We start from the raw sequence: 12,979 nt of genomic DNA, 5'->3' as shown, positions 1-12,979 counted from the left end.
CCCATCCCGTGCTTCCCCGGTAAAGGCAGCTGGGTAATTCCTCTGCTCTTTAATCCCCTTAGTCCTCCCGAGCAGGGCACAGCTGGAACTTCCTCCTCTCAACGAAACTGCTCCCTGAATTGCAGGCAGCTGCACAGGGCAGCCCCAGCACAGCTGCACAGGGATGTGGAGGCAGGGAGGGAATGGAGGGAGTGAAGGCAGCGCTGGGCTGGTGGAGTCTGGAGTGGTGAGGAGTGAGAGGAGCTGCCAGAAGCTCCCTGGCACCATCAGTAACCATTAGAAGCATCATCTTCAACCCCAATTCCATGGATTTGCTGGGGAACAACTGAAAGACAGAAGAATTTTGTTATTTAGATCTAAAATCACTGGTTATAAGCTCTGGAACAAAATACTTTCATTTATTCTGGTCTGACAGAAATGGAATGTTTTCTTTGCAGCTGTTTCCAACCTGGATGAATATTGATATGTTTTATCAGTCCTTTTGAAAGTTGTCATGAAAAATATCACTGGTTTTTCATTGCCCAAAGAGAAAACCCATAGAAAAGTGGATTAAATCCATTTTTTTAACTAACAAAAATTTTCAAGCAGGAAGGGATTATTTTGTATTATGCAGAACTGAATGAATGTCACCATTTCTCAGTGCACTGTGACAAGCTGAAATCCTTCATCCTCCTGCAAGCAGAGCTGTTGTCACCAGAGAGCCCCTGAGTGACACGCTGTGACCCTGTGCCCATGGGGCAAGAGCACTGGCAAACTCCACACCCAACCCCTAAATACCTCAGCAATTTAATCACAGAGGGATTTTCTCATGAAATATTTTGCCTTTGCAAATAGAGGGGCAAAAATCAGGCTTGAGCCCGTGGTTGTCAGTTCATAACCTACTTCTCAGAGATGCAATTTAAGAGGCAGGCGAGTGCGGGAAGATTTGGGTCAAAGGCAGTGAATGGTTTCACGTGATAGAAAAGCAGAGAGGCCTTGAAGTGTTTTATCTCCATATTTTTAAATGAAATGATAGGATTTGCTTTTGGAAGTGTTTTATCTCGAGAATTGCTATCCTCTGCTGCTTTTAGAAGATTAAAAAATAGAGGAATTAAAACCTCTGTGAATGACGTGATTCAGCTGAATCAAATGGTGTTTTCCCCCCCTCTTGTTTTTACTTCCTCAAAAACTGGGGAAAAAAGCAAATAGCCATGGGTTGAGACTGGCAGGGAGCTGGAAATGCCCTTGTTTTCTAAACTGGAGAGAACATCCAGCCCTGGCTGCTGCACTGTGGGGTGCAGGGAGGCACAGCTGGATGTTCCTGACACCTTGTTCAGATGGAAGGGCAGGGGGAGGCACAGCTGGATGTTCCTGCCACATGATTCAGCTGGAAGGGCAGGAAGAGGCAGAACTGGATGCTCCTGCCCTGTTATTCAGATGGAGAAGCAGGAGGAGGCAGAGCTGCAGCTGCTGTGCGCACCCTGACCTTGTGCCCAGCCCAGACACCTGCAGCAGGCCTGGCTTCCCAAGCAGGCAGCAAGGCCAGAGAGCTCTGCCACCCACCTGCTACCTGGCCCAAGGTCCCAGAGCTGTCAGTCTGTCTGGCCCCAGCCCTCAGAGCAGCCTCTCCTCACCAGTGCAGTGGTTGCTTCTTGTCATTTCCTCTCATCCTTCCTCAGTGTACCATCCCAGGGTGTGACCTCCACAGCTCTGCTCAGGGGTGGGCATGGGAAAGAAGCAAAGGTGGAGAAATTGGCTTTGGAGCAAAGGGCATCAGACAAGGCCAGGAGAACAAACTGATTTCTTGCAGCCCCAGGTCTGACCCTCCTATTTGTAAGCTCTGTAGTCCTGATCCCAACTAGTGTTCACTCTTCAGGAGAAGCTGGTGTATGTGGAGGTCCTGCCATTTGTGAATTCAAAAAGCAAAGCTCTGGTATTTGTGATCCATCATTTTACATCAGCTGAAGAATTAAAACATGGCTTCTCATCCCAGCGTATTTATCACCTTGGTGTTCTTGCTTGTGCCTGTGCTCCTTCCTGATCCAGATGTCCCCCTGAAGGAACAGTCCTCCTGTGACCTGCTGGATGTCACAGGAAGAGCTCCTGGTTAGTAAAACAAATGTACTTAGTAACAATAATGTAGGTCCCAAATACACTGGCAACTCTGAGTGACCAAGGAAAGCAGAATTAGCAAAGGCACTGCTGATGGGAGTACATTTTTCTGTTCACCTCTGGTCAAGAAAGGTAAATTGAGCCTGGAACAGTCAGAGAAATGACATGAGGATGACTGGGGAAATGGAGAATCATCTGAAGAGTTAAACCAGACCTTGGCTTGTTTGACCCAACACGACCCAAAGCTGAGAAACAAATCTGATTTCTGATAAACACTTCAGGGTAGGAGAGGTCAGAGGTGTAAAAAGAGCTACTCAAAATAAAGTCCAGATAATGGCACAGGAACAAATGGGCACAAAGTGGGCATATAATGGGCACTGCTTGGTGTCTGAACTCTAGATTTTGGAATCTTTAGTACACCAGCAGTGTATTAAAGAGGAGAGAAAACAAGGAGCAACAGCAGATTTGCTTATTCACAACTTTCCTTCCTAGCCAAAGGAAAGCTGGGATGTTCCCAGTGCTCACCAGCTCCTCATAACCTGTTCATCTCTGATTTCTTCTCAGGATCCAGCTGCTGTAGAAGCTCACTGTACCTACCTCACCTCGGGCACTGCCCTCGTGCTGTGCCTACAGAGGCCCAATGCTGTGAAGAAGCTGCTGGATCTCCTGGGACCAGAGGATCCTCAGCTGGCCCAAGCCCTGGATCCACGCCTCTGGAGGGCTCAGTATGGCACCAGCACAGTCCAGAATGGATTTTATGGTAGGTTTTTGTAAAATAAAAGTCCAAAGACTCAGATATACAAATATACAATATGTTATGTTTGTTCCCTCCTGCACTGCCACTGCAGATCCAGCCTTGGCAGGCACTGCAGGCCATTATTCCCCAGAAAACTTTCCCTGTGTTCTTGGTGGCTGGGCTGAGTGTGTCTCAAGCAATGAAATATTCTCCCAGAAGATATATTCCAAAAAGGTTCCTCCCAGAGCAGCCCCAGCTCTGGCTTTATCAGAACAGATTTCCTTTGATCTCTTCTTGCTTGGTCATTTTGTCCTTTTAGCTTGGTTCTTTTGGAATTATTCCCAAGGACCCATCTGTCTTCCCTGCTTGTGTGTCCCTTCCTGATGTCTCCATTACCCATTGGCCAACTCCAAGATTTCACAAAGGCTCCAGGACCCCGAGTTCCTGTAACATCTCACAGTGCTGATGGCTGGCAGGAGAGAGGTGATCCAAACCTGCTGAGGCAAGCAGGGAAACTCAGCTGCTTCTCATCTGGAAAGGCTCTTTCCAGCTGGCACATGGGCAGAGGCACAGGGCAAGTCAGCATCCTTGGAATGCTGACCCATGCCAGCTCCTCTGTCAGCAGGGAGGCACTGGGATGTGTGCATGGGGGGTAAAGGATGGGAAAATGGGGAGTACCCCTGGAGAGAGCAGCCTGCGGAGAGCCCGACATTATTGCCACAAGGAGGGAAGGATGTCATTCCAAAATACACATGGAATTAAGCATGGTTAGCTCCCTGCCTGTGTTTCTCCTCAGCGTTGCACTGATTTTGCTCTAATGCTTAAAGGAATATAAAAATAATAAAGCAATAATTTCTGTAAACTCAGGTGAGCTGGCAGGCACTGTGTGCCCTCAAGTCCCAGAGGAACTCTCCTGACAAGATCCATTGGATTATTTGGCTCTTCCGTTGTATCTGGGATGTGAAGTCACTCCCTTTTTCCATCCATGTCAAGTGGGCTGCTGAGACCTGGCAGGGAGTGAAGGAGCCACAGCTTGGGAGAGAGAACCAAGCCCTTGCTGCAGAACCTGAGGACTTAGACTCAGCCAGGAGAGATCCCACAGGATTTGTGGGAGTGACTGAAGATCAGGATCTACTTAAACAAAAAAAAGAAAAAAAAAAGAAGTGGTCAGGGCTTTCCAGCCAATACTTATCCATTGTCAGCCCCTGCTTCTCTTGCTCTTGAGATGAATGAATGGATAGTGTATCCAGATTGCTCTGAAACTCCTCAGGCATGGCTAAGAATGGGTAATAGACATCCCAAATTTCAGATGTTTGCTACAGGTGGAGCATCCCAGCATAACTCTGTGAAAACGAGCAAGGGGAGCTGAGTCTCATCCCAGTTTTGTTGGGAGTTACAGGGAGCTCCCTGTGTGAGAGAGATCCTTGGATGCTCTGACTCCCTTCAGACTCTTAGGCTGGGATCTGAAGTTGCTCTTGAGATCTGGGCTGAGCCCAGAGCTGGCCCTGCCCTCTGTGCCCAGTGCAGGACCCAGCTGTAGGGCTGGCCCACAAAGCCCTCCCTGCACACATTCCAGGAGCAGGGATGCAGCTGTAGCTAACTCTGATGGATCTGGCCCAGCTGCTCTGCCCTAAAGCCATCTGTCCATAAGGAAAGGAGTGTTCCTAACCCCCTGCACCTCCCAGAGCTTTTCCAGTGAAGCTGGAAGAAGTTTTGGTATCTGGGGGACTGTGCAAGCCCATCCTCCTTTCCTAGGAGGGAATACTAGGCTTTCCTAGTTTTGCTCCAGCTGAGGAAGAACTTCAGTTAATGCCTGAAGCAGAGCAAACTCCTACTATTTCCTCCCAAAGTGACAAAGGAAATGCAATTTAGATGAAAATGGGGTTCCAGGGAGACTGGTGAACCAAGAAACACAGCTTTAATCCTGTAGGGCTCAGCTGCAGAGGTGAACCTGCACTCTCCATCTCCTCTGGGCTTGGGAACTCATTGGACTGTGCTTTTTCTTGCATCCAAAGAGCTCTTACATGTGCACCCTACACTGTCTTGTTCCTTGAGCAAAGTGAGGGTAAAAGGCTCATTTGGGAGCATTTGTGTTCTCTGTAATGCCACCAGTGATGGAAGTACAGGAGGTTTGGTGTGGAGGTATGGAAAGGATCCAGCCCAGCTCATACACTGGGACTTACACAACCTCAGGATTGTAAACTGCTGCCTTAAGGGCTCTGGCGATGCAAAACCTGGAATTATGGTGCTCCAACAGGGCTGAGTGCTCTCAGGTGGGATCTTTTGAATGGGCAGCCTCAAAGGTGGTCATATTTCAGAGGATATTTGTATCCCAGGAGAATGGATGTGTGCCAGCACATTGACAACCTATCTAAACTCCAATAGAAATAGCTTTTCCCTCTCTAATATTTTCCATCCACAAATCTCCAAAAATTCTGAGTAATGCTTTATAACACTGTTGCTTTATAGGGAAATATTCAGCTGCTAAGCCTGAAGGGACCTCTCGAGTCACTGAGTTCAGTTAATTCCCTCACAGACAGCCCCATCATGTTTTCCTTTCCATAAGCACCCACCCCAACTGGATGGATGTCACAGAGCTTTGAGAGCTAAAAATCTTCTTACATTTTCAAACTTAAATATAGCCACATATACTTTGTGCCCATTTGTTCCTGTGCCATTATCTGGACTATATTTTGAGTAGCTCTTTTTACACCTCTGACCTCTCCTACCCTGAAGTGTTTATCAGAAATCAGATTTGTTTCTCAGCTTTGGGTCGTGTTGGGTCAAACAAGCCAAGGTCTGGTTTAACTCTTCAGATGATTCTCCATTTCCCCAGTCATCCTCATGTCATTTCTCTGACTGTTCCAGGCTCAATTTACCTTTCTTGACCAGAGGTGAACAGAAAAATGTACTCCCATCAGCAGTACCTTTGCTAATTCTGCTTTCCTTGGTCACTCAGAGTTGCCAGTGTATTTGGAACCTACATTATTGTTACTAAGTACATTTGTTTTACTAACCAGGAGCTGTTCCCCTTCAGTAGGGGCAGCCTGGTGTGATCCAGAAGCAAGGGAACAACAGGATTTAGAGCTGGAATTGAAAGGTTTCACAGTCTCCTTAACATGATTCCCTCAGCTCCACTGTTAGGAAATAGAAGGAGTCTTGTTTACATGAGGAAGCTGCTGAGTGGTAGTAGGACAGAATCAAAATACCAAGGAGGCACTGGAACTATTCTAAATATAATGGTTTAAAATGTTTGCTATTACTGTACAGAACAGCTGGCCTTTAAAGCAATTACTGCAGTGAGTTGCACATCATCAATCTCTCCAAAAGATGAGTGTGAGTCTAGAGAATGTTTAATTCATGGCCTGAGAGAATCTTCTCATTGTATTTCTCTCTCAGGCTCCAGATCCTATGCAATGGCTGTCCGGGATGTGAAGCTGTTTTTCCCAGAAGGGCTGTGCTGTGCCCAGTGTCAGCCAGTGCAGGAGCAAGAGGTAGGAATCTGCCCCTTCCTGAGCTTATCCTGCTGTGCCAGAGCAGTGCTTTGGCCCTGCTATCCCATGCCTTCTCTGCTATGATGCTGTAGATAATGCAGCTCTGGGTGTGTTTCCTGAGCTGCCAGGCTCTCCTGGTCCTGGGGATGCTCCTCCCTCTGCACTGACCCCAGCAGCCTCGGTGGGGAAGAGCTGCTGCAGATCTGTTTTTTCAGCAAGCTCTGCTGTGAATTTGGGAGGGCTCAGGAAGCAGGGACAGCAGCCTCACCCTGACTGCTGAGCACACTTGACCCAGGAGCTGTTTTTTTACCAGCTTTGTGTCATTCAGGGATGGGACGCCTGATGATGTGAAAATAATTGGGATGTGCTCAACCAAGGGATGGAAATGTTTGAGCTTTGCTGTGGCTCAGAGGTGATCCAGCTGAGATGGTCCTCCCAGGAGATTAGCTCTGGAGATGGCCACATCTATAAGAGGCTTCACTCGTGTGGGTGTGCCACTCAGTGCAGGGCATCCTGACTGTGCCAGTTCATTCAGGGACAGAGGGAGCTGCTACACCCCAGCGTGGCACTGGGTAAAGCTGTCAGACTCTCACAGGTTTTGTTTGAGCTCCTGGCCTTGAAAAGCTGGGAGTGGAGACTTTAGAATGATGGCTGGATATGGGACCTTGAAAAGGATGATGAGATACTGCACTGAATTAAGCCTCCATTAAAAAGAATGCAAAATGTTCTTGTATCTCCAGACAAGCAGGTGTTTTCTAGGCTGGCAATTACAGAAGTACACCACAACAACAAAAGCTTCACAGCTTGCCTGAATCAATACTTGAGGAGTGTTATCCCTCCTCATTAGGTAATGTGTTCACATGACTTGCTTCTCCCTCCCTCCCTGCCTTCTCTCCTGCAGATCCAAAACCTGAAACACGACCCCATCCTCAGCCTGGGAATCAGGAAGCAGCACAAGACCCTAACCCATGACCCAGGAAAACATCCCAGTGTCCTGGGCTCTGAGCAGCCAGGCAGTCCTGGTAAGGAAATGTATCTCCTCTTATAGACTGGGACTGCTATTGATTAATTGGACAGCAAGACAAACCATCTGGTGGCATCAAGATTGGGTATTGATGTCCTTTCAGAAGGGAGAGACAGCTCTGAGCTGCAGAGAACAGCTCCTGGGGAGTCCAGCCTTTAACTGTTCACTTGCCAGCACTTCAGGGCTTTACAGACAGAGCTGTCTACAAGGGCTGACCTTAACAGCAGCAGCAGAGCAAGCACTGACAACACAGCTGGTGTCAGAGCAGCACACGTTCCTCTCTGAACCCTTCCCAGGTGTCTCAGCACAACCCTGGTGCTTTGTGTCCATTCAGAGCCTCCCCTGGAGAGGCAGCAGAGCTGGGCAGTGTGAGCTGCTCTGTGCTGTGAGTAGATAAATATCAGCTGGTGCAGGGAGTGCTGCTGGCAGCGTGGCCAGAGGCCTCTCCTGAGCTGAGCTGAGAGCTCATTCAGCTCCCACTGCTGCTGAGCAGCTGCCAGCTCCAAATGACTCCCAGCTATGGCCAGGCTGACTTTGATTGGGAGCTGAAGCCTCAGCCAGGCTGACACTTCCTGGGATGCAGCAGCTTCTCAGGGCCTTTCCTGCTGATTTGACTTGATAGACATGTGTAAACACAGCTGTGCTGCAGGGGCAGGAGATGGCACTGACACGAGGGGATGCTCCCACCTTGGGATGTTGTGGATTGATCCCAAGCCTTTATAAACAAGCAGGGACCAGGTGAAGCATCCCTATGGTGGTCCCTGGGGAACAGAATTGTTTAGAACAATTATTCCCATTCCTGTAGCTTCAGTTCTGATGTAGGCAGCTCAGAAAATGTTCCTGTGCTACACCTGATCACTGCAGTCCTTAAACCCAGCATTGCTGTGGATGGGAGAGGAGCAGGATAAAAAAGTGACAGAAACACAGCCCAGCCCTGCCTGACACAGGACTTTGGGGGGGCATTGGTCACATATCAGCAGTTGCAGAAGTGCAAGGAGGGGGTGGTAAATCAAGTCCTCTGCTCCTGGGGTGAACACCAAGTCACTTTTGTGCAAGGGGTCTCTGAAGGAGGATTTGTCCCAAGGTATTTGGGAAGGGTGTTTTCCCCATCATCTTAGTACATAATGGGAAAGAGGCAGGTTTGCTGTGACCAAATCACTTGATTTGTAGAAGAGAATTCATAAAATAAAATAATAAAGCAGCTTGTTGTGGAGAGAGCACAGGTATTCTGCAGGCTTTGCACAGCTCTGTGTCGGGAACTAATCTCAAAATACATGCCCCTAATTTCCTGCTACGCCAGGGTATCTTAGCTTTGAAGACGCCTAAGCAGAGTAAAAAGGAAAGCAGTGTACAGCCCTGATGTGTTTGTGTCTCAGAAAATGTATTTCAAAGAGTTACTGCCCTGGAAAAGCAAATCCACGTGATCTCTTAACTGTCAGGCACGATCTCATAAGTGCCTCCAGCAAAGCAGACACATCACTCACGTTCTGGGCTCATCTTGGACACTAGAGGAAGCTCTTGCACACAAGGAAAGCTCCTTCCAGCAAATAATTATCACCAAGCTGCTGCCTAATGGACAGACGGATTTATCATGAGGAAAATATGAAATACATTAAGCCTCACGTATGCTGAGCAGAATTACATTTGGGATTATAAAAGCAGCTGGATTAGCAGCTTTCTCTGCTTGGGAAAAATGAAAATGGAGTAGTAGCTCCTGTAGCAAACCAGCAGTTGTCCTTGTCTGACTCCTGAAATGGGGTCACTCCTGCTGTCTTGTGATCTCCAGACAGGGACACAAAGGCGTGCAGCAGCTCGGGATGGGCACCTCCCAGGGCACATCCCAGGGCACCTCCCAGGGCTCATCATTGGGCACATCCCTGGGCACCTCCCAGGGCACCTCCCAGGGCTCATCATTGGGCACCTCCCAGGGCACCTCCCAGGGCACCTCCCAGGGCATCTCCCAGGGCTCATCCCAGGGCTTATCCCAGGGCACCTCCCAGGGCTCATCCCCGGACATCCCAACGCCGTGGTACCTCCAGCTGCCATGGACACGTCTGTGCCAGGGCAGGGGCACTGAGAGGTCTCAGAGGTGCTGGGGGGAGAGACCAAAAAAGTGTTCTGCTCTTTTGCCATCAGGTCAGGCACTGCTGGAGCAGCTCTGCCAGAGCACCTGCCTGGTGCTGCCCGGGATAATCCTGCAGGGCTCGGAGCCCCCCCCGTACGTGGCGCTGCTGGAGGAGCTCGTGGGCAGAGGCTTTGTGCTGACTGGGGCTCGCCTGGCTGTGCTGGACTCACCTCAGGCTCTCTGCATCTCCCAGATGCTCAGCAGGGCCAAGGGCAGTGTTGCAGCAAAGGTATGGAACAGATGGAGCTGGGCTTTGCTTCCTTGGCACAAAAGAAGAGCCTTGTAATGCCTTGCTCTGATGTGCTGCCCCGAGGCTTTGGTGGCACTATTGCAACACTGCCTCTGAGCCCTGGCACCTCTGGTGAGTAATGTGGGCACTGGGGACACTTCCTGATGGTCCTGCATCCCTGGGAGCCCTCATGGGAATGGCCCATCCACCAGTCATTTATGAATGTTTCACTCCAGTCAGCCATCTCCCTGTTCTGTGTGCTCTGCTGCTGTCTCCTCTCGTTTCTCCATATAAATGCAGCTTCTATTTCCCTCTCTGTAATCACACTCCATTAATCTTCCTCTACAATGCTAAAAATCCTTTCTTCTTCTTGGACTGTGCCCTGGAGCCTGACCCAGAGATTTTCCCACCTGGAGTGTTGCCTCCAGCTCTGGGGCTCCCAGCACAGAAAGGACCTGGAGCTGCTGAAGCAGCTGCAGAGGAGGCACCAGGATGATCAGAGGGATGGAGCAGCTCTGCTGGGAGGAAAGGCTGAGGGAATTGGGATTGTTCACCTGGAGAAGAAAAGGCTTTGGGGTGACCTAACTGTGGCCTTCCAGTGTGTGAAGGAGCTACAAGAAAGATGGAGAGAGACCATTTAGAAGGGCCTGGAGGGACAGGAGACAGAGAATGGCTTCCCACGGCCAGAGGGCAGAGTTGGGTGGGATATTGGGAAGGAATTGTTCTCTGGGAGGGTGGAGAGGCCCTGGAACAGGGTGCCCAGAGCAGCTGTGACTGCCCCTTCCCTGGCAGTGTCCAAGGCCAGGCTGGATGGGGAGCCTGGGATAGTGGAAGGTATCCCTGCCCATGGCAGGGGGTGGGACAAGATGGGCTTTGAGGACCCTTCCAACCCAGGCCATTCTGTGGCTCTCAGTAGGTCCAGCCCAGCCTGGGGTTTGGGCAGAGGATGTGCTGCTGGGCTGAGCTGACATTGCTCCACAGCAATAGAAAACCAGGCCCAGGCTGTTTTCCTCTTGGTGTAGGAGAAGCTCACCCAGTCAGGGACCTTGCCTGGACAAAGCTGGAAGGTGGAATGTGCAGGAAAGTGCTGTCAGCAGCAGAGAATAAACAAGGGGAGAAATTAATTACAGTGGCAATAGCAAACCAACAATCACCCAAGGGCTCTCAGACCACAGCAGGCCCTTCACAAAACACAAACATTTGGGCTTCCAGCTCTCAGTTCTAAGTCTTGGGTGTTATCTGTAGTAGGAGTGTGTAAGATCTTTTCAGGTTGTGCTTTTTAAAACTGACAGCATCCCTTTGAAGTATATCTGTGTGGAAGAGCAATTACATCTAGCAGCCAATTAGTGTAAGCACTGCTTGCCTGTGCCCTGAGTCTTCCGAGGATCCATCCCTCTGCACAGGGAATGTGCACAGCTCTCTAGGAAGGACAGATCAGCACTGGGGGAGCAGAGCCATCCCTCCTTCCTCCTGTCAGAGATAAACGGCCCTGGGCAGAGCTGGTGTGTTTCCAGAAGGATCTGTCACTGCTGAGGTGACATGTCACAGCAAAGCAAAGGTGAATGTCACAGCCTTTGCTCTCCCTCTCTAGGAGGGAGATGGGCTGCTTCATGTAATGAGTGTTTCTGCTACAATATCTCAATATTTACCTGTCTTGCTGTTCCTGCTTCCAGCAGGGGTAGGGACTGAATAACACACCCAGGCACTCTGAAAACTCTCTGGTTTTCACTCAGAGAGGGCAGCAGGAATACTGGAGGGCTGTGGGGATCACAAACAGCTCAGACGTGGCACTGGCTCTGCCTGGAAGGATCTGTTGCTCTGTGGCTCCTGTTCCTCACCCATCAGCCAGACTTAGAGACTTGTTCAGGTGCAGAGCAGCACCAAAGCTCTGTTCCTCCCTCTCTTGCAGTGCTCCCTGCTGAAGGATGGGTTGTGCCTGGTGCTGGCAGCACAGTGGGACAGCGCTGTCACCTCCCTGGGCTCCCTGCTGGACAGGTAAGGAGGAGCTGCTGCCCTGAGGGAGGGCACCTCTCTTCTGTGCTTCTCACTCAAGGGCAGCCTGTTCTGCAGTCACCTTGTTCATGGTCAGTAACTGGTCATGGAATTGTGAAGGTTGGGAAAGATCAAGTCCAGCCAGGAACCAGCACGTTCACCATTAAAACAGGCCCTCAAGTGCCACATCCACACATTTTAACTCTTCCAGGGATGGGGACCCCACCACTGCCCTGGGCAGTGCCAGTGCCTGACCACCCTTCCCATGAAGGAATTTTCCCAGTGTCCAACCTAAACCACCCCTGGCACAACTTAAGGCTGTTTTCTCTCCTCCTGTCCCTGTTCCCTGGCAGCAGAGCCCGACCCCCACCTGGCTGTCCCCTCTTGTCAGGAGTTGTGCAGAGCCAGAAGGGCCCCCCTGAGCCTCCTTTTCTCCAGGCTGAGCCCCTTTCCCAGCTCCTTCAGCCCCTCCTGGGGCTCCAGCCCCTTCCCAGGACACGCTCCAGCCCCCCAGTGTCTCTTGTCATGAGTGGCCCCATACCTGAGAGTGTCCCCCAGTTTCCAAGTCATGTGTCCTCCACTCAGGACCTTTAAAAACCGAGTTGTGTCCTTTGTTAAGGACTTGCAGTGTCTATAAGGCTCAGCAGCATGGTTCCATGAATACAGGGAATTCTCTGAAATTAGGACTCACATTGGGAATAGACCTGCTGCATCAATAAAATTCCTAGGAGAAATATCTTAGCAGATTTTATGTTTGCTGTGAAGGAAAAGAAAAAAAAAAAAAAACAGAAAACCAAACCTTAAAATAAATGCCAGAAAGCAAAAATCAAAAATTAGCCTCTTAAATAAATCACCAGAAATGCTGGGTAGAGGATGTGTAAGCCTGGAAAAACAAACAGAACCCCTCTGCAGGGACTGATTAGTGAAACAGAGTGATTAGCAGGGCAATTAACCCTGTGTTCCCCAGAGGGAAGGGCTCCCTGCACGGGGCTGGTATTTGGCACTGGCATGTTCAGCTCTCACACATGGCTCCTCTGGCACAGGAACCACGAGTCAGGTCTGTGCCACATCCCATGTGGAGCAGCCCAGCAGCCACGCCAAAAACCCCGTCCTGACTTTGGCTGTGCCCTCTGGAGGGCTTCCAGCAAGTGCTGTCAGTGGATTCAGGGATGCTGGAGTTTGCAGGCTCCAAGGGATCAAAGCTGAACATCCACACAGCTGCACCTCAGAGTTCTCATTCTTTGCAGAAAAGTTCCCAGGACCACACCTGGGAGGAATGGTTGGAACA

The 12,979-nt window shown here is 50.0% G+C and overlaps 1 protein-coding gene across 1 annotated transcript in view; it reads left to right on the top strand.

The window, feature by feature from the left end:
* The window catches only part of DNAAF8 (dynein axonemal assembly factor 8), a 91,568-nt gene that overhangs the window by 71,697 nt on the left and 6,892 nt on the right, over positions 1-12,979 (top strand). The window contains exons 25-29 of the mRNA XM_068206540.1: positions 2,656-2,851; positions 6,227-6,321; positions 7,223-7,343; positions 9,482-9,699; positions 11,609-11,694. Coding sequence (XP_068062641.1) covers positions 2,656-2,851; positions 6,227-6,321; positions 7,223-7,343; positions 9,482-9,699; positions 11,609-11,694 — 716 coding nt within the window. The remainder of the gene's footprint in view (positions 1-2,655; positions 2,852-6,226; positions 6,322-7,222; positions 7,344-9,481; positions 9,700-11,608; positions 11,695-12,979) is intronic.

This window comes from Anomalospiza imberbis, chromosome 16 (assembly GCF_031753505.1).
Source record: "Anomalospiza imberbis isolate Cuckoo-Finch-1a 21T00152 chromosome 16, ASM3175350v1, whole genome shotgun sequence".
Taxonomy (NCBI): Eukaryota; Metazoa; Chordata; class Aves; order Passeriformes; family Viduidae; genus Anomalospiza; species Anomalospiza imberbis.
The sequence above is the reverse complement of the archived record's forward strand: the minus strand, read 5'-3'. Positions and strand labels throughout refer to the sequence as shown.